The sequence below is a fragment of the Pungitius pungitius genome, chromosome 17 (genome assembly GCF_949316345.1).
Source record: "Pungitius pungitius chromosome 17, fPunPun2.1, whole genome shotgun sequence".
Taxonomy (NCBI): Eukaryota; Metazoa; Chordata; class Actinopteri; order Perciformes; family Gasterosteidae; genus Pungitius; species Pungitius pungitius.
The window spans coordinates 11,405,342-11,422,771 of record NC_084916.1 but is presented as its reverse complement, the minus strand read 5'-3'; the positions used below and the strand labels follow the sequence as shown (position 1 = coordinate 11,422,771).

The following is a 17,430-nucleotide window of genomic DNA, read 5'->3' as shown; positions in this document are numbered from 1 at the left end:
TCAATCTTGCAGATTGTATGTCTGTGCAAATGTAGATCTAAAATATGTCATTAATCCAGCTGCATTCTTTGCACATACAGAAAACTGTTCTGCCAAAGATGGGAAATGCAAAATGAATACAAAGTAAAATTGAATAGAAAAAATGTGTTTACATATTAAAATAAACACAAAAATGACACTGCAAATTATTTTTTATGTCATCGGGTAACATAATAAGAATTCAGCATAGTATAACCATTATGCTTGTGCCTATACCGCTTCAATCACAGTGTATTAGTTTGTGTATACATGCTTTACGCTTTGTATTTAATGACTACCGTTGACCAAAAAATCAATGGAGAGATTGTGGAAATCATCAGATAATTCAGTTAGCAATTCCTCAGTAATTGTGTATGCAAAATATAGCGCCAAACATACTGCTGTTAAAGCGATGGAGAATGGCCTAATCCTGATTAATGTACAACTAAATAATTATTGATGAAATGTAACAGTGTGCGCGTGCGCGTTGGAACATTCCGCAGATGGGTCCAGCGGCGACTCGCGCATTACCGCCCGCGCCCTGCGGGTGGCGCTGGACTTTAACAGCTGCACAGGAAGTCCAGCACCACCGAGAGGAGACGTCTGCTAGCTAACTGCTGCTTAGCACCTCGGCCGACGCTCTTCAAACCGTTTAAAAAAAAAAAAAAAAAAAACTAAATGAACCCCGAATTGCTGGCATCATTCTGTGAGTGAATGATTCTCCGGTCGTCGGTAGCGGGGCGATGTCGGACCGAAAGCGAAGACGAGAGAAGGACGAGCGAAGCGAACACAAGAAGCACAAGTCCTCCAAACAGGATTTGGAGAAACTCAAAACACACACGAAGAAACTCAACCAAGAAGTCCAGCAGCTGAAACACGTCGAGACGTTGTGAGTAACGTTAATGTCTCTGAGGGCGTAAAACCTTATGAATTACTGATTCATCTCGTTAACTAACTCGAGTACTTCACTCGTAACTTTCGTTACGCTAATATTTCACGTTAATTCGGTTCACGTTCGCTTGCTTTTTGTGTGTGCACGTCTTAATAACTGCTGCGGTCACGTGATAAATTAACGTGTGCATTATCTGTCCTTCGCGCAGCTATGAGAAACCTCCACCGGGACTCATCAAGGTAACGTGACATACACACACACACAGTGCACGCCGAGCAGAGAAACGTCATGCTCAGACGTGGCCGTTGCAGGAGCACGAGGACAAGCCGGAGGACTGTATCCCCGCGGAACCCGGAAATGAAGCAGCCAGGACCTTCCTGGCCAAGGCTCCCACCCGGGGGCTGTGGATGCCTCTGGGGAAGGAGGTGAAGGTGATGCAGTGTGAGTTCACCGCGGCATATTCCGTTTGGAACCGAGGGATGGGGTGTGGGAGGGCTGGAATAGTGACGAGAGGAGGAGATCTGTCAAATGAAATTGAAATCTTTGTTTGATATTCTGATTCTGACCCAGTGTGGGTTATGGTTTTGAACGCAGTGGGACATAAACCTGGTGACAACCATTAACATCTGTACAACATCTCTAACATCTGTCGTTTCTCGGTCTAACGCACCTGCAGAAGAATATTTTTTAGCACTGGCTTAGTAAAATCAACAAGCATTTGGAGGTTTATCGTGTATTTTCTAAACATACGAGTAACATGCTCGCCTCAAAGCCACCAGACGCTTTTCTTTTGACTTTCCACTGTTCCACAAACCATCAAACTCTGCTTTGAGAGTTTGAAAGAGGGACAGTGTCCCTGTTTACCGTTTGTGACATTGAATTTGACAAACCGGAAAAGTACAGGAAGACAGACTTGGGGAAAGTAGTCCCATCACCCAAAGTTCAGGATCTGTAGCTACAAGTAAATGTCCCCAGTGTTTGGGCCGCACTCTGTGTTGGGGACAAATACATAAAATAGTTGTGCTGAACACTCGACACCCCCTCTGCTGTTTGTCTTGTGGGTAGAGATCAATGATGGTGTGGGTGGAGGTTACCGTCTGTCCTTTTGGTTCAGACAATGACTCTTATTTCCAGTGTCCATTCATTCCTTCGGCCAAATTGGCCTTTGGTTCTACAGAATCCAACATTGCCCGCCCTGCTTAATCCTGTGAGCAAATGTCTGAACACATCGCCCTGTTTTTAAGGACACGAGGGCCGTCAGAGTGACTGATGTGGACACAAAAAATGTAAGCAAAGCCGTTAAGGACCCGAGTAGCCTTAGAGGATGAGCAGAGACTTTAGGATCAGTCATTTGATGCAGTCAAAGTTATTCATGACAGCTGTGTTTGACAGTGATGCCACACATTTTGATCTGTTTGAGAAGGTGTCTTTTACGAGGCAAACATTTTATTAAAGCTTTATGAGCCGGTTGGTGAGTCAAAGTTCATACTTTTTGACTGTTTAAATTACACTCCAGAAAAAAATAGTTTTCTTTTCCCCCACTGCACATATTTATATTGGCTTTCCTTTGCCACAGGTTGGAGATGTAAGCGCTACGGCCACAGGACGGGAGACAAGGAGTGTCCCTTCTTCATCAAGGGCAACCAGAAACTGGAGCAGTTCAGAGTGGTGAGTGTGTCAGCTGCTTGGACCCAATGAGCCCACCCAGAGGTGTTTAGTGAATGCATCAAAGTCCGTAGGCTGGCTTGTGGTAAGTTTGAGAAGCTGTGAAAGAGACAGACCTGTGTATGTGTGTAATAGTTCTGCGGCATGTTTAGTGTATACCGATCAATGTGTGGCCAGCACGCCTCCCGCAGGAATGCACAGCCTCTGCAATGATTACCATAAGTGCAACTCTGTCATATTTTTCATACTTTATATTGTCACAGGGAGGTTTAAAAAAAATGCTGACGCAACGCTAGAATCGGGACGCTGGTTGGAATGTGTTGGGATCTAGTTCCTGCATCTAGTGTCAATAGCAGCAAGCCTTCTTTTTAACAAGGTGTGACTTTTCTTCATGGAAGGTCATGACCAATTGCATTTTGATCTTTCAGGCTCACGAAGACCCGATGTACGACATCATTCGAGAAAACAAAAGGAACGAAAAGGAAACCAGGTACAGTTGCTCGCATGTTGTTTGTATCCTTTTTGTAACCTCCATGAATAAGAGGGATTTATTTCAAACTTGAATGGGTTGAAAGGACAGTTTCCCCTCAGCCGGCAGAGTCCGAGACTGCGTGCCGGCTCGTGTGTGTGTTTTAAACGCATTGCAGAGAGGTTTTTTAAGGGCCAGGGGCTCCTCGAAGTCTGAGTTGTGTGTCCCCCCCCCCCCCCAGGTCTACACAGTACTAGGGTTTATAGTATGCTGCGCGTCATCTCTCTTTTTCGAAGGCAAACTTTGATCTATCGAGTATCGATGATTGGAAAGTTCCATTAACGTTTGTTTGGACACAACGCCATGGCTGGTAAAAGAAGGTTGGAAGATTGGGCTCCTGTTCCTAGAATTGATATGGAGGGGGAGGATGATGATGATGTTGTTGTAACATAATTTGAGACACTGTCCCGAAAACTCATCTCCCGGCTCTGATGTCCAATCAGACTTGTGCTGCGTCCAAGTGTGTCTTTCATCTCTGAAGCTCTGAAGAAGCTCGATGGCATAACGGGCTCCGGCCTACTTTTCAATTGCATATGGGGCCACTGGTTGTCCTTCAGAACTTTTTATGATGAAATTGTAGAAAATGAGCAAGTCACTTGCATCTGAATTCGGTGAAGCCGGTGTCTGAGGCTGCATCGGCTGTGCCCTTCGCCTTTACTTGGCGCTAATCAGCCTCTCCTCTCCTTCCTGTCCCTAGGATCCAACAGCTGCAGAAGTTGCTTCAAGACACCACTTCCTCCAGCTCGGACAGCTCCTCTTCCTCCGCCGACCACCATCGCGGCAAGAAAAGGAAAAAGAGGAAGGATAAAAAGAAGAAAGACAGAAAGAGGAAAGGGAAACGAAAGCACAAGACCTCAGACTCCTCGGACTCGGATTGAGTGTTATGAACATGTACTAAATGTACTCGTAAACTGATTGAAGTGTGTCCTGCAGAGCGACCTCGGTGGCAACGGCTCTCCGAAGAGCCGCTTGAGCCTTTTTCTCTGCTGGGTAACACGGTACAAACCAAGTCCCCCGCTGAGCGCTCTCCAGGACCGTAGAACAACACGGAGCCATATGGCACCGCTGCCTAACTGCGTTTGTGCATATGTGTGTCAGGAAGCGTTAGCTGCATGCCTAATTAATCTTAAGTGATACAAAACAAGCCCGCTGCTGTGCGAGATGATGTTCTCTTGTGGCCTCCGATGAGATAGCATGTCGGCGAATACGGCATGTCGTTAAAAGATTGTGTTTTCCACCATATTTTTGTATCGCCGCCATCTCTCTGTCATTAAATACTTTAATTGCAGAGTGTTAAATGCAGAGGGGTGGAAAGAAAGACAGAAATTAGTAGAGTTATAGTTTGTTTCCCACACAGGCTTGAATGTTTGAGTGCTTGTGACTGTACATAAATATTTGGAATGATTTGAGGTTGGAATATGCTTATTTGCTCTGAAAGAAAAAAAAAGCCACAGAGATGGGAAAGAATGTATGTGAATGTGCGCCCTTATTCTGAGAATAAAGATTACTCTTTCTCCAATGTTTACCCCACCGAAGGCTGCAAACACCAAGTTAAGAATGTTGGCTTTGACTTAATGTGTACAAGACTATTTTTTTTTCATTTAATCTTTTGCAGACGATGCAGTGGAACTCCGGGCGTAGCGGAGCGATCATTAAAACGCGCTCGGCACTGCGGTGACCTTCCTCAGAGGCCAAGCTGCGCTTTTCCTTTTGATCTCGTCCCGCTGCCAATCCGAGGGTACCTCCGAGTGCCTCCTCGAACAAGAGCGTAGCTGCTCCGCGCCAAACGGGCCCGTTAGGCCACATTTGAGGAAGTCTGTCATGAGCAGCGAGTCCCTGTGGAAATGAACTTGAAACGTTCCCTTTTTCTAATGACCCCGTTTGGGAGACAATTACAGCGGACCTACGGGGAACGAGCAAACTAGATTTCCATTTCGATTTGTGTCTTAAACTTTCTGAGTAGCTTGGATGCTGCAGGGAGGAATTACGTGGCTGTATAATGTTGTGTTTGTGAGGAATTACAATCACATCAACGACATTGTTTTACTCAACGATCCAGAGCGCTCCTGTTCTCTTCTTCATTTTCTTTTCGTGGCGGCTTTGTGCATCACTTTCCTGGAGCTTTGACCAACGTGAGATAAATCAACCTTGGGTAAAAAAAAAAAAAAAACAACTTCTCTGAGTAGAACAATGAATCTCCCAGATCAGGTTCAGTCCCAAGCTGCTCAGAGGGAGTCGAGCCACGTGGAGAGAATTTGGTCTGCGGAGAGTCTTTATTGAAGCACTCCGTCTTCTTGGACGGGGGACAGCTCAGATTGAGGGCCGAGCCAGACTGGATGTGAAGATTGAGTTAGAGGCTCAACGTATGCGCAGAAGAACTCTCTTTAGTCTTTTGAGACTTGCACTTAACTCATTAATAATGATCCCAGGCGTCACTTTTTTATGCTAATGTTCACTCCAGATGTGCAGAGGATGAGAAGTGAGGACACATGTAAAGTGACCACGCGGCCTTTAAGCCACCTCACTGCGGACTCCGATCCAAAGGTCACATCCTCTCTAAGCGCCCTGAAGTGTCTCTGAAGCTGAAGTTACAACTCAACGATGATCACGTCTTTGCTGAGTTTCCCTAAACTACATTTTTGGATTTTATTAGACATATTTATGCCCAATTTGAACTTGGTGTTATGCCCTCCGATCCAGTGCAACCCTCAAGGGGGTTAGAGAACAGACTCAATCGGAATCAAGTGTCCTTCCTAAAATGATTGACCAATTCGTTTGTCTTTTGTTGTTTTTTGAGTCAGGCTTACTTGCTTTCACTGCCCATGCATGGAGTCAAATTAAAATATTAGGGGAGGACAGTTCCGTACCCCTTGTTCTTCACAGAGAAAAGCAAACTGAGAAAAGATTCCCGCTCAGGTTATTTCTGAGGAGGGACGGGGCTCCCGTTTTAATCCCCCTCCTGCTGGGAGGAGACAAGGATGGGCCGCAGGACTTTCTACTAGTGATAAGCACACACTGTGGGTTTTTGTATCAGACGCAGTGTGTAATCACTGAGACAATTAAAGCGAAGTGGCCTCATGTGGCTCAGTGACACGTTTCTGTATCCTGAGCCGTAAAAAAAGAAAAGAAATTCAACCAAATTGGAATCTGATTCTGTGCCGAGTTGAAAAGGCTTCCAGACACAATGTACCATTAGAAGGTCATAATCATGTCCCCTAACAGTCCTCTGTGTGTGTGTGTGTGTGTGTGTGGACCAGCGTTCAATAACCATGAATTATTGAAGTCATTGTCCCTGTTGGCCTTTGCCTTCTGGCAGGAAGACTGGCGGCAGTCACTTCGTCCCTTCACCAATCGCAGAGAGAAAAGACACAGCGCCGTCATTTGTTTTGTTTGTTTGTTTTTTCAGATGGAATTTATTATATATCCGTCCTACACTCCAGTTTGCTTGTGCTGAGACATCTTAGGCCAGGCTGGTCCACCGGGGGCGCTTGGATGCACCGTTTAACACCTAAATGTCATGTTATTCCCTCTAGCCACCCTCATAAAGCTAACGTATGCTCTCTATGCGAATGGAATTATAGAACACATATTTTGTTGAGTCAAAATGTTGCTATTTTTCAATTGACCTTGTATGTTAACTCAGTTAACACATATTTAACCGATTGTCACTCCACAGATTGCATTTGGGAACTGCTCATTTTATTTATGTGTATTTCTATGTTGCCATATTTAATAGTTGTGTCAGACTTCTATTCATGTTTTATTTAAAACCGGTTAGGTCTAACGAAGGCAATAGAATGTCCAAATGTGTGACCATGCTGCTTTAGCCAAATAAAGACAATAACAATTATGCAATTGAAGACAGGGGTTACAAAAATAATAAACAATTCAAAACAAAAATAAACTGATCAAGTTACAAAACAAGGAAGTTAAAAACAAACTCGTTTTCAGTTTTAACTTCCCTCACATGTCATTTTGAATTCTAACACCACGAGCCAACGCAAATCACACGTGGAGCTCGCGCACACTGTGATTTGTCCGTGAGTGAAGTCACCTGACCTCACCGCGCCACGGACCCGAGCGGCTTCTTCGTGCCCCTCCATTCAGCCAGCAGACGGCGGAAGAAGAGAGGAGGAAGTGGGGGAACATCCGCGCTATCTCTGCGCACCCGGCAGAGAGGGAGGAAACGCCACCGGGAGGGATACGCGGCGCACGCGCGTTCACGACACTCACGCACACTCCGGACATCGGCGCGGTGGTGGAAGAAGTGTCTTCGCCTCGGCAGGTTGGTCAGAGCCGCTTTCGCTCCCCCCCACGAGTGTTTCGGTGTCCAGCGCGTGTTTTAGCTCCACTTCCCCTCGCGCCCTGCGTTAAATGTTGCGGACTCGCGATGTGTTTTTTTGGGAGGGGGGGGGGGGTTGTTTTTTTTTCTTTCTCTCTGCGCTTCGCCTCAACGAGACGATACTGTGCTTCATGTCTCATGTCTCCTGTCCATGTCTCTCTCTCCCCCCCCGGCCCCGTCTTTCACTTTTGTCAAGTGGCCTTTAGCGGCTTTTTGGGCGCTGCTCTTGTTTCTATTGACATGTCTGATTTAAAGCATCGCCGCAGCTCCGCTCGCACGCGCACGCGCGCACACACAGCTGCTAACATCCTTCACCGCGCATTGTTTGTACTTTACAACAACAATAACAACTACTGTTTGCTGATGCTGCCCCCCACCCGGCTTGTTTAAGTGCACGCTGTACACTTGATGCAAAGAAAGAGAAATGTGTACAAGGCTCCGCCGCAAACCCGCAATTCACGTGCAGGGGGGGGGGGCAGCGTTAACCAAACTTTAGTGCCTTGCAACCCCTTGAAGCAAAGCAAGGACCCCCCTCGGGCACATGTGTTTGGGTCGCTGTTTGTTTCACTGTGTTTGTTGTTGTGTTTGTTGCTGCTTTGTTGCCCCCCCCCCATCATTGGCTATGCAACCCCCCTGACTCTGACCCCCCTCATTCTAAAAAGATTTGTCCCTCAGCTCCCTTTAATTTCTACTCCAACGCTATGATCAGGAATATTTAATTGGAACATCATCGTGGTACCCCAGGGGAGCAGCTCAACATGTCATCAGAGAAAATAATTGGAAAGAAAACCATCCAGGGTGTTGTGTTTTGGAGATTAACATATCGATGTAATGTTGAATTTTAGTCATTTATTTTCTGCAGCAGTAACACCCCCCGTTGAGTCTGTTTACGCCAAAATGAGTAGGCAGAAGAGTCAAAATGGATAGTGAAAAGTGATTAAATGGCTTCAGATGGTTGAGAAGATGCTTCCCCTCCTCCTGGTAGCAGCACAAACATAAACTTGACCAAACCTCCGGGGGGGGCTACACATCAATCATTTGGAGATGACTATGTCATGCATGGATTCACGTGTGCAGCCTCCGATCTGTGTGCTTTTTCTCTTCAGCCAAATGCTTTTGCACAATTTCACGAAGCCACCGCGCCCTCCGACCACTGCCGCACCACGACAATCGTGTGTGCTGTGTGCGCATGTGTGTGTCGATCGATCTTCAACTGCCCCTATTCTTCAGTGGCCCTTTGAAGGGCCCCACGTTGGGAACCCATTGCTCGACCCTCCTCGTGTGTGTGTGTGTGTGTGTCTCTGTCTCGTTGGTCGGTAGCTGTCCGGTTTTAGGACTAAAGCGTTCCAGAGGCGTTAGATTTCACTTTTACAGCCAGCAGAGAGACCTACACGTCAAAAGGAATGCACTTGCATGCAACATGCAGAAACAAGTTTTATTCGCCATTGCAAACCTGCATTTCTTGCTGCCTGGCTTTACACTGAAAAATATATTTCTTCTTACCCCCCCCCCCCCCGACGGGGTTTAAACATCTCACTCACATGTCGAGCGTTACATCAGTTAAAAGCCAAAGAACCTGATGGGCCTCAACTTGAGCGCTTCAGTGATTAGTTTAAAATAGTTTGAATTTGTTGAATTAAATTGAAAATACCTATTGCGCTGCATCACAATCACATTCCTGATTGGCTCCGTTTGACTCTTCCTACCGCTTGGCATCCTCTCACCTCGTCTCCTCTTGCCTCTCAGACCTCCCTCCCTCCGTCCTTGTTATCTTTTTCTCATTAGCTTACTCCCTCACACTTGCCTTTCTAACACGTAACATCGCACTGTTTCTCTCAATTTTTAGCATCTCTAGATCCACATCTCTCTGCTCACTCTCCCATCTACTTCCTCGCTCTCTCGGTTTCTCTCGCTCCCCGAGGGGAAACGGAGGTATGTAAATTGTTTTTCTCCTCCGCTATCCGTCCATCTTAATGAACTCATTTCCCCCCCCTCATCATTTCTTTTCCCGAAAAAGCTGAGGATGGCAACATTTTGAAGTAACACCAAAAAGAAAACAGGGCCCGAACTCGTCTCTCCGCCGCTTCACGTCTTATTTGTTGTGCCAGTGCTTCAAGGAGAAAAAAAACCCACACAAAAAACCCAACGTTTCATTTGAAGTATTGGCGTTGCCTGCTAGCGGTACAAACCTGTGCGCCAGGTCCTTCAGCAGCTCGAGGGCTGGATCCATTTGCTGTTCCAAAAGAGACAAATGTGGCCTTGCATAATTTTTCCCTGCGGTACGAAGCTAATTAAAACAGCAGGCAGGGGCTCAAGGTGCCAGACAGATGAGCGTAGGTGAGAGATGAGATCTCCTAGGCGCTCCTGCCATGTTCTGCCCCTCGGCTTCCCCGGTCGTCGCCTCGGGCTGAAATTCAAAGCCAAGCAACTGTGAAATAACTAAAAAGCTAATAAATAAGCGGAATGGATGGAAGGTGTGTGTGTCCAACCTTCCACCCTGTCCTATAAATGTATATGTTCTGTTGTCCAAACACTAACTTGAATCAGTTTAAGTGGGGAGCATCCCCACGTGAGGTTTTTTTTGCTTGACGGCGTGAAGCAGCCCCAGATGACCCAGAAACGGATCCGCCGCTCGCCCTGCCCGCTGCATTCCAGCTGTGGCTCTGCTAAATGTGCGCTATTCTTTGTTTCTTTTATTCATTTTTTATTTTTGCATTTGGTAGCCTACTGACCCAGGAGGACGAGGGGACCCCCTCCCCGGTGCATGAGCGATTAGGACTGACTCAAGTCTTTTGTGTGTGTGTGTGTGTGTGTGTGTGGGGGGGGTGCAGCTGCTGTAGGAGGATGGTGCGACTGTGTCAGCGGCATCACACGGCACACGATTTATGGCGCGTTCGCACGTGCGCTGCAGAGAGCCGCGTCGATGTGTCAGCGTCCCCACGAGGCTGCGTCACGCGCCGCTCTCCAAGTAACGGGTTCACGTAACGCAGGTGCTCTGCGGCCTAATTATAGCTCGTAGTGTCTCTCGGCCGTGTGGGTGGTGTGCGTCGTTATGGGTCATGATCTCGTATGTTTATGTCATGTGTCCATCGCTCCATCTGTGCATCGACGCGTTCATCGATCCAATGCATGATTCCTTCCTTCCACACATTTCTTTTTCTTTTTCTCTCTTCCCTCTTTCGACATTCTTGAGGCAAATATGATCAGGTGTTCAAGTCAATGCTGCGTCGGGTGGAACGATGCATCCTTCTTAAAAAAATCCCTCATCTCAATGAGCGGTGTCTTCAGGGCGTGTCAGTCAATCGAGGTGGCCTAGTTTTCCAAAAGGGCGCACTTGACTTCAGGTATCCACGTCGACCCGTTGGTTGGTTGGTGGAAGTTTTTCTCCCTGGTGGTTTTCTGTTTGATGTCTGATTTGGCGTGGAGAGGGATACATTTATGAGCCATTGAAACCGTGTATTCAATTCACTAAAGTGCAGCGGTGTTATTAATACCTTTTTCACACTGTGTTCTACAGGGAAAGTTTATGAACTGTTAGCTCACGGTTCAACTCACACTGACTTATAATGTGCACCAGATTGTAAGGGCGGAGAGGAGGTGTCATGTCCCCTGCAGCCTTTTATGTTGTGCTTTTATAACGCTCGCTCGCAGTGAAAAGAAATCAAATCCAGCCGAACCTTTTGAGTTTATAGGCAGCTGGGGGAGAAAAAAGGCTGGAATAACCAAAGTAGGATGTTCCATCCGCTGCTCTTGCATTAAGGCAAAAGGGTAGGTGAAGGGAACCCGCATCATCGCATCCAAATAACGCTTTTTGGCAGGTTAATTTGGCCGTCATAACATAAGTGATGCAAACTCATTAATGGGAACGCAAGCAATGGTACACACCGTCTGTTAATGTGTCTGAAGGGCGCTACTGCGGCTGTGAATGGAGCGTTGCATTGCTCCATAGCGAGCTCTGATAACTCTGAGGCACAGTTGGTTGGGTTTGAACACTACAATGTTTACATATATGGTATATTTGCAATTGGTTATATGATATTGGGTGTTATCTTTTACTAATTTAAATTTTTTATTTTCTGAAGAACAGTTAATTGTCCTTTTCTGAACTTAACAGACTGTTCCAGCTGTTTGCCACCAGCCAATCGTTACAGCCACATCACCGATTTTAATTCATCACAAAAGGTCATTGTGTAAATCTTTAGTAAAATCAGCGCTGGTCCACACTGCAATTTGTCACAATAATCCATTTTGACATATTTTGGTACAGAAATGTTGCGGTATTAGATTTCCCTTTGTATTGCCCACACGTTGTGTATAATGATAAAGAGGTGTGTGTGTGTGTGTGTGTGTGAGAGCTTTTGAGGCACATGCTGCCTCGCTGCATCTCACAGGTGCACACGCAAGGATGCTCTCGTCCACGGCGCCGTCCCGTGATGAGAGTGGACAGCCCATACCGATGACTGCAGGGTCATTGAGAGGGACCGGGAATAAAACCGGCCTGTTGTTTTTCTGGTTGGTTAGGAGGAGGAGGAGGAGGAGGAGGGTTGCATTGCCTTTTCTAAGAAACCTACAGACTAATTTGTTTGTTTTCTCATTTTACCTTGCACTGCCAACCTGCACTTTTCCCCCCTTGTTATTGTGCCTTCCCGTAGCTCCTTTTCTCTCTTTGCGGAGAGAGTCCAAGCAATGATTATGGAGTTTCAATTTGCTTCGATTTATGTATTTTGCTCGAAAATGACTCCATTAAGAAGATTTATTCCTCCCTGGGACTAAAAGGACAGCTAAAACACAACAAAGACGTGCGTGTTATTGTTGAGTGTCGCGAGCTTCTTCCCACAAACCCTCCCTTTTAGGCGCTCTGCCCCGCACTTGTTTGCAGCAAGCCCGCTCCGTTCTTAAGTGTCGTCTCGCGAGCAAGACTCCGGGGTGGCCTAAAGAGAGGCGCGCAATAACATATTTAAACGTGTTGCATAATTAATGTTTAGGCTGAGATGATCAAGTTGTACCGCTTGCGTTTGACGTGGCGCAGCAGTGTCTTCCCAGGGACGATATGGAGGAGGAGCGGAGGGCCTCTCGTAACAAGCCAAGGTCACCAGCTCTCTCTCTCTCTCTCTCTCTCTCTCTCTCTCTCTCTCTCTCTCTCTCTCTCTCTCTCTCTCTCTCTCTCTCTCTCTCTCTCTCTCTCTCTCTCTCTCTCTCTCTCTCTCTCTCTCAGGCTGGGGAGCTGCGAGCCTTGGATTGAAGGTGTGTTGCGTTATGTGGGGGCTGCCTCTGAGTCACGGAATAAATCACAACACAGAAGGACATTCGGAAAGCAAACGCTTTCCTCTCTCTCTCTCTCGCTCGTCCTCTCACTCAAAGTCTCCCTTGCACAACTTTACTAGCCGATGCCCCCTTCTTTCATCTATCCCCGTTCGTCTGGCCTTCCAATCCTGCTGTCACGTTCCCAGCCTCCTCCTCTCCATCTTTCACCTGCATATTCTCACCGGAGCTTTTCCATCAGAATAACTGTATGCGCTTTCTTTTATATGTATTTTTTTTTAAACATAATGCTGAGTTCCCGACCGACCAGCCAGTAGAAACGAGCCGTAATCACTCTCGCACCCCGATGCTGCCTTTCATCCCCTGTTGGCAACGAGATGCAACCCACCCCACCCCACCCCACACCCCCCTGGCCACGATGCCAAATTTCCCTGACTCGTGAAGCTACATTCGCACATGCATAGAAACAGTAGATCAAATGTTTGTTGGTCTCTTTTTATTTCTGCTTGATGTTGGGAGCTGAGCAATAGCAACAAGGCGTGAGGCCGTTGGCTCTCTGCAAACATTGACGCCGCGCAGTGAAGAGGCGCGGTTTCCTTTGTGAAGACAGACCTCCAGTTTGAGTTTTCCCTCCTGTTGGCGCTTATCATTGTTTTGGCTTCCTGTCGTTCCTCACGGCCACGTTGTTGCGTCTATAGACACCGGTTATCCCCGCCATCTGAGACCAAACGTCAACGAGCGCTTCTGTTGTCTCAGAATCGTCGGCGCCGCCGCGCTCTGTTGCTTTTTTTGTGGCCTGAGCGGATTCCCCACCTGCAAACCACCCGTGTCACCCCGGCCGTCCCACGCCGGCCACACGTCAGGCTGTCTGTCAGGGTGCTGCGCCCTTATCATATTCTCCGGGTAAAAACTGAAGAATAACACGGTTGAGCTCAGCCCGGCTGGGTTTAGCGTTGGCTCTCTATGGCGATAAGAGGCCTATTGTAGTGGCAGACTAGCCGGGTTTAATTCTGCCTTCGGGGCTTGTCGCTGTGTCTGTTCTTTTGTTGTCTGTAGGAGAAGCTTAACTCTCTCTGTTTGTATTTTTTATGTGCGCATGTATTTCTGAGTGTGCGTCCGAATTGTCTGGCACCGTTTTACGGCCCAGACAGTGCTGTTGAAGAGAGGCACAGGAAATACCAATCACATCAGCTACCGGATGTGGATCAGTCTTAAGGCACTTGGCAGAAGGATCCAGAAGAAGATTTTAGTAAATGAACACGCCTCTACGGAACTGAAGGTGGAAGCAGTGCAACGCACTGTCAACTGCTGCATGTGACGCAATCCATTTCCTGTTGACACAGAGGTCAAGACGTGCACAACCCAAAGTAACGGTGCTGGTGGTTGATGTTTTTCGGTGTTTATTACAGGACAGGGTGTCATGTTGGATGTCTGTTTCCATGTTTTCAGTGAATAGATGTACTGGGGGGGGGGGGGGGCTGCTATGCACCAATTACATCACCCAATGACATCTTTCCCACAGTAATAAAAGCCCGGCCTGAGGAATGCCCCCCCCCCTCTCCCCTCTTTCTCTGGTTCTCTCTCTCTCTCTCACATAAATGTGATTTACTTGCAATTAACCCATAAAAGGCAAAAATAAAGTTTGTTGACTCATGTCCCCCCGGCCCATAAATAGACTGAGATCAGCCACATTTCTTTCTTTCTTCCGTACCTCAAGTGAAGCCCTCACCCAGCACAGTTTTACTGTAATGTGACAATAATGAGGCGCCCCCACCGGCAAAGCCTCAACGAGTGGCTTAGAAGGAACTCTGCCGGGCACACAGGACGGATGGAAAGCGCTTGAGCAGCGGCCAGCCACCGCACCGTTCGGGTGGAGGCCGAGCTGGCATTGGCTCGCGACTGACCAGGCAGGCAGACAGGCAGGCAGACAGACATGCAGACAGACAGGCAGGCAGTGGGTAAACACAGGGAGGGGAGTGTAGCATATGGTTAAAAAGAAAAGGAGAAGTCGCCGTGCGGGATGGATGAATAAATAATAGGGAAGGCTGAGGGTAGCGTTTAGAGGTTAGCAAATTAATGGGTGAGCCCAACGATTGGGCATCTGTCAGAGAGCAGGGAGGGGGGGGGGTGTTGTGGTGAAAGGGTGTGGTATGCATGAAGTGTAGGTTGGGCAAAAAGTCGCAAAAGACAATAACGAGCAAAAGAACAATAACAAGAATCTGCCAGACAGTGCCCTGGGAGACGGGATAACGCAGAATATTTAGGTTTGTTATTTGAAGAAGGCATGAGCTCTTGTGTTGTGGCTGCGTGCACTGGCGTGGTCCTGATGGCTGCTGGGGGATGAATAACATTGTGCCTCTTAACACTGCGGGCACTGCAAAGAGCACCCAGCGGCGAGCTGAGTCCAGGTCCTGGAGCCACCCGAGACATGTGCGGCGGCACTGGGTGGGATTTGCGTGTGTGGAATTAAGGGTCACTTGATGTATGGCCACAGCTGGGAAGGTGTGGTGTGGGAGGGGGGGGGGGGGGGGGAGGGAGGACAGCTGGCAGAGCAAAGGGTGAGTGTAACGAGGAGCGAGTGTGACAGCCACACTGACTCCTTTGTTCCCGCGCAGTTGTGCCAGTCGCAGCGAGTAGATGGCTGATCTGTGAGGACTGAATTCTTTCACAGCACCTAGACAAGATACACAGTCTAGCATTACACAAACTCTCCTGTGTCTGTGTGTGTGTTTCTATGCCGTGGAGAGCAGGCAATGTCTGTGGGATATTTCCACAAGCTGGCCCATAACCATCCTCCATAATGTCAGGGCAGCGGTGGAGCCCTTGTTGCACTTGAGATGATAGTCATCACTGCGAACATAATTGTAGCGCCGGCAAAAATTGAACAGTAGCTTGTGCGCGATATGCTTAGGTAATGAGTGTTGTTGAGGGCCTGTGTTCTCTCCCGAGTTATGGTTTAATAAGAGGAGTAATTTTTTGCCGTGCTGGAGTATGAGCGCAGTGGTCCTTCTGGAGGACGCGCCGCTGCCGCTGTGTGCGTCGAGTCTATCAAGGAGCCATGCCGCTCGAGACGCCGCACTCTGCTTTTATTAAGCCGGTCTGTTGCGTGTCCAAATGGGCATTTGCCTTTCTCTGCATGTACCTTAGTACAGGTATAGTTCAATGGGTAGAAGGTGTATTCCACTTATTCGTTCCTACTTTTTTATTTTTTCTCTTTGAAACCTCTATACTAAAGTGGCCACTCTCTTACCACCATTTAGCTTTCCATTTTTTTTTGTTCCGTCAAGAGTTCAATGAGCCTTTTCAGCTCCTGGCTTCTTCCTGTGAGTATCTGAACCATTTGCTTCAAGTAGGACATGTAAAAATAGCCAGATCAATCCCAAATGTTCTCAGGGTTTCGCACATCTCGATCTAGGCTGGCACAAACCAACAGGGGATTGAGTGACATGACATTCAAAGCCGGTGCCGACTGGCAGGCGGGTACTTTGGAGAAGGGGATGTTCATTAAAAATGTGACTGGTGCTGTGGTTCGAGCCCTGACACACTTTAAAGGCCATTAAAGAGGCAGCGGCGGATTATGGTTTGTTGGGTTATGATGATGACCTTTTGGTTATTACATGCCTCAGCGGCGATGGTAATCCTCTGAGCTAAGTGGAGACCGTGTTGCCATTAAGAGATGTACATGGCGTGTTCAACACTGCAGCAGGAGCTCCCAGCAGACCAAATAATCCATTGTGCACAAGTGCCACGTACTGTAACGAGTTGCCTGGTGGAACAGGGAGACCCGGGGGCTAGGCAGCAAATTTCAGAGCAAACATTGATTTTCAGATAACTTCTTAAGGGGGGGGGGGTTCATTTGCAACATGTATGCGTGTCACACAGGCCAAACTTTTGAAAAAATTTGTTTATTTTTCATGAAAGTATTGATCTTTGTTCAAATTAAATCCCAACTTTATGTCCAATTGCTAAAAGGCCTGCAGCACGGCACGAAAAGTATTGTGAACTTTGGGTTTATTGGAGTTTTGTTGGAAATGTTGGTAGCAGAAGACCCACCAGCGTCCAGTGTGTACAGCTTTCCCTGATAGAACATTGTGTGTGTGTGTGTGTGTTGATCTAAAACGCTGGACAGAATGAAAGACTGGCCTTGGTGGCACAGCGATCATTTGCTGTGGAAATTCCCTGACCCGTCATTGCCCAATCCTAAACCTCCCGTTGAACCTGACGGAGCCGGCCCTTCCAGCACTGTGAGCAGGGTTAAGCCCCTTTAATGTCACAAAGCAGCCCTTTAGCTCACTAAGACAACTTTGTAACACACTCTACCCTCTGTATCTTGTAACTGTTTGTTCAGCAGTCATTGTGTCTTTTACAAAGCTGTCCATTTGCCTAATTCAAACTTCACCATGCAACAGAATTCCTTTATGGGGGAAAAAAACTGTTTGCAAACTGTTTAAGAAGTGTATGAACATGTGATATTAACTAAACGGGAAGTTTAAGTTGAACTCGAACACGATGATGATTAGACTTGAGCTTTTTCAACCTCGTTACAATCCATCCATACATTTTGTTCATCCAAAAGAGACGTGTTTGTACCCAGAGTGGCACCATGGCATATGAAGCTCCACGCTTACAGGAATTGCTGCACTTGGAAAAGTTCCCCTTTCTTTTTTTAAATTGAGTGAAACTAAGCCTTTAGCCACAGTATTGTTGTTGCGTAATCCTCGC

General features: G+C 47.3%; 2 protein-coding genes across 6 annotated transcripts in view; both read left to right on the top strand.

The window, feature by feature from the left end:
* The first annotated feature begins 569 nt into the window (after positions 1-569).
* Positions 570-4,623, top strand: rp9 (RP9 pre-mRNA splicing factor). The gene is made up of 6 exons (XM_037474996.2): positions 570-907; positions 1,119-1,149; positions 1,222-1,351; positions 2,487-2,578; positions 3,004-3,065; positions 3,802-4,623. Exons 1-6 carry the CDS (start codon positions 762-764, stop codon positions 3,980-3,982), a joined length of 642 nt encoding a protein of 213 aa, XP_037330893.1. The 5' UTR covers positions 570-761; the 3' UTR covers positions 3,983-4,623.
* A 2,585-nt stretch (positions 4,624-7,208) lies between these two features.
* The window catches only part of elmo1 (engulfment and cell motility 1 (ced-12 homolog, C. elegans)), a 74,982-nt gene continuing 64,760 nt past the window's right edge, over positions 7,209-17,430 (top strand). For 4 of the 5 annotated variants that reach the window (XM_037473920.2, XM_037473918.2, XM_037473919.2 and 1 more), the window contains exon 1: positions 7,209-7,389. The gene's annotated coding sequence lies outside the window, so the exon portion shown is untranslated. Of the gene's footprint in view, positions 7,390-9,358; positions 9,379-17,430 lie in introns of those variants that run through there. The other variant, XM_062558701.1, reaches the window with a different exon arrangement.

Coding starts and splice junctions, on each gene's coding strand:
- rp9 (XM_037474996.2), top strand. CDS start 762: ATGTCGGACCGAAAGCGAAGACGAGAGAAGGACGAGCGAAGCGAACAC. Junction 2,579..3,003: donor AACTGGAGCAGTTCAGAGTG/GTGAGTGTGTCA, acceptor TTGATCTTTCAG/GCTCACGAAGACCCGATGTA. Junction 3,066..3,801: donor AGGAACGAAAAGGAAACCAG/GTACAGTTGCTC, acceptor TCCTGTCCCTAG/GATCCAACAGCTGCAGAAGT.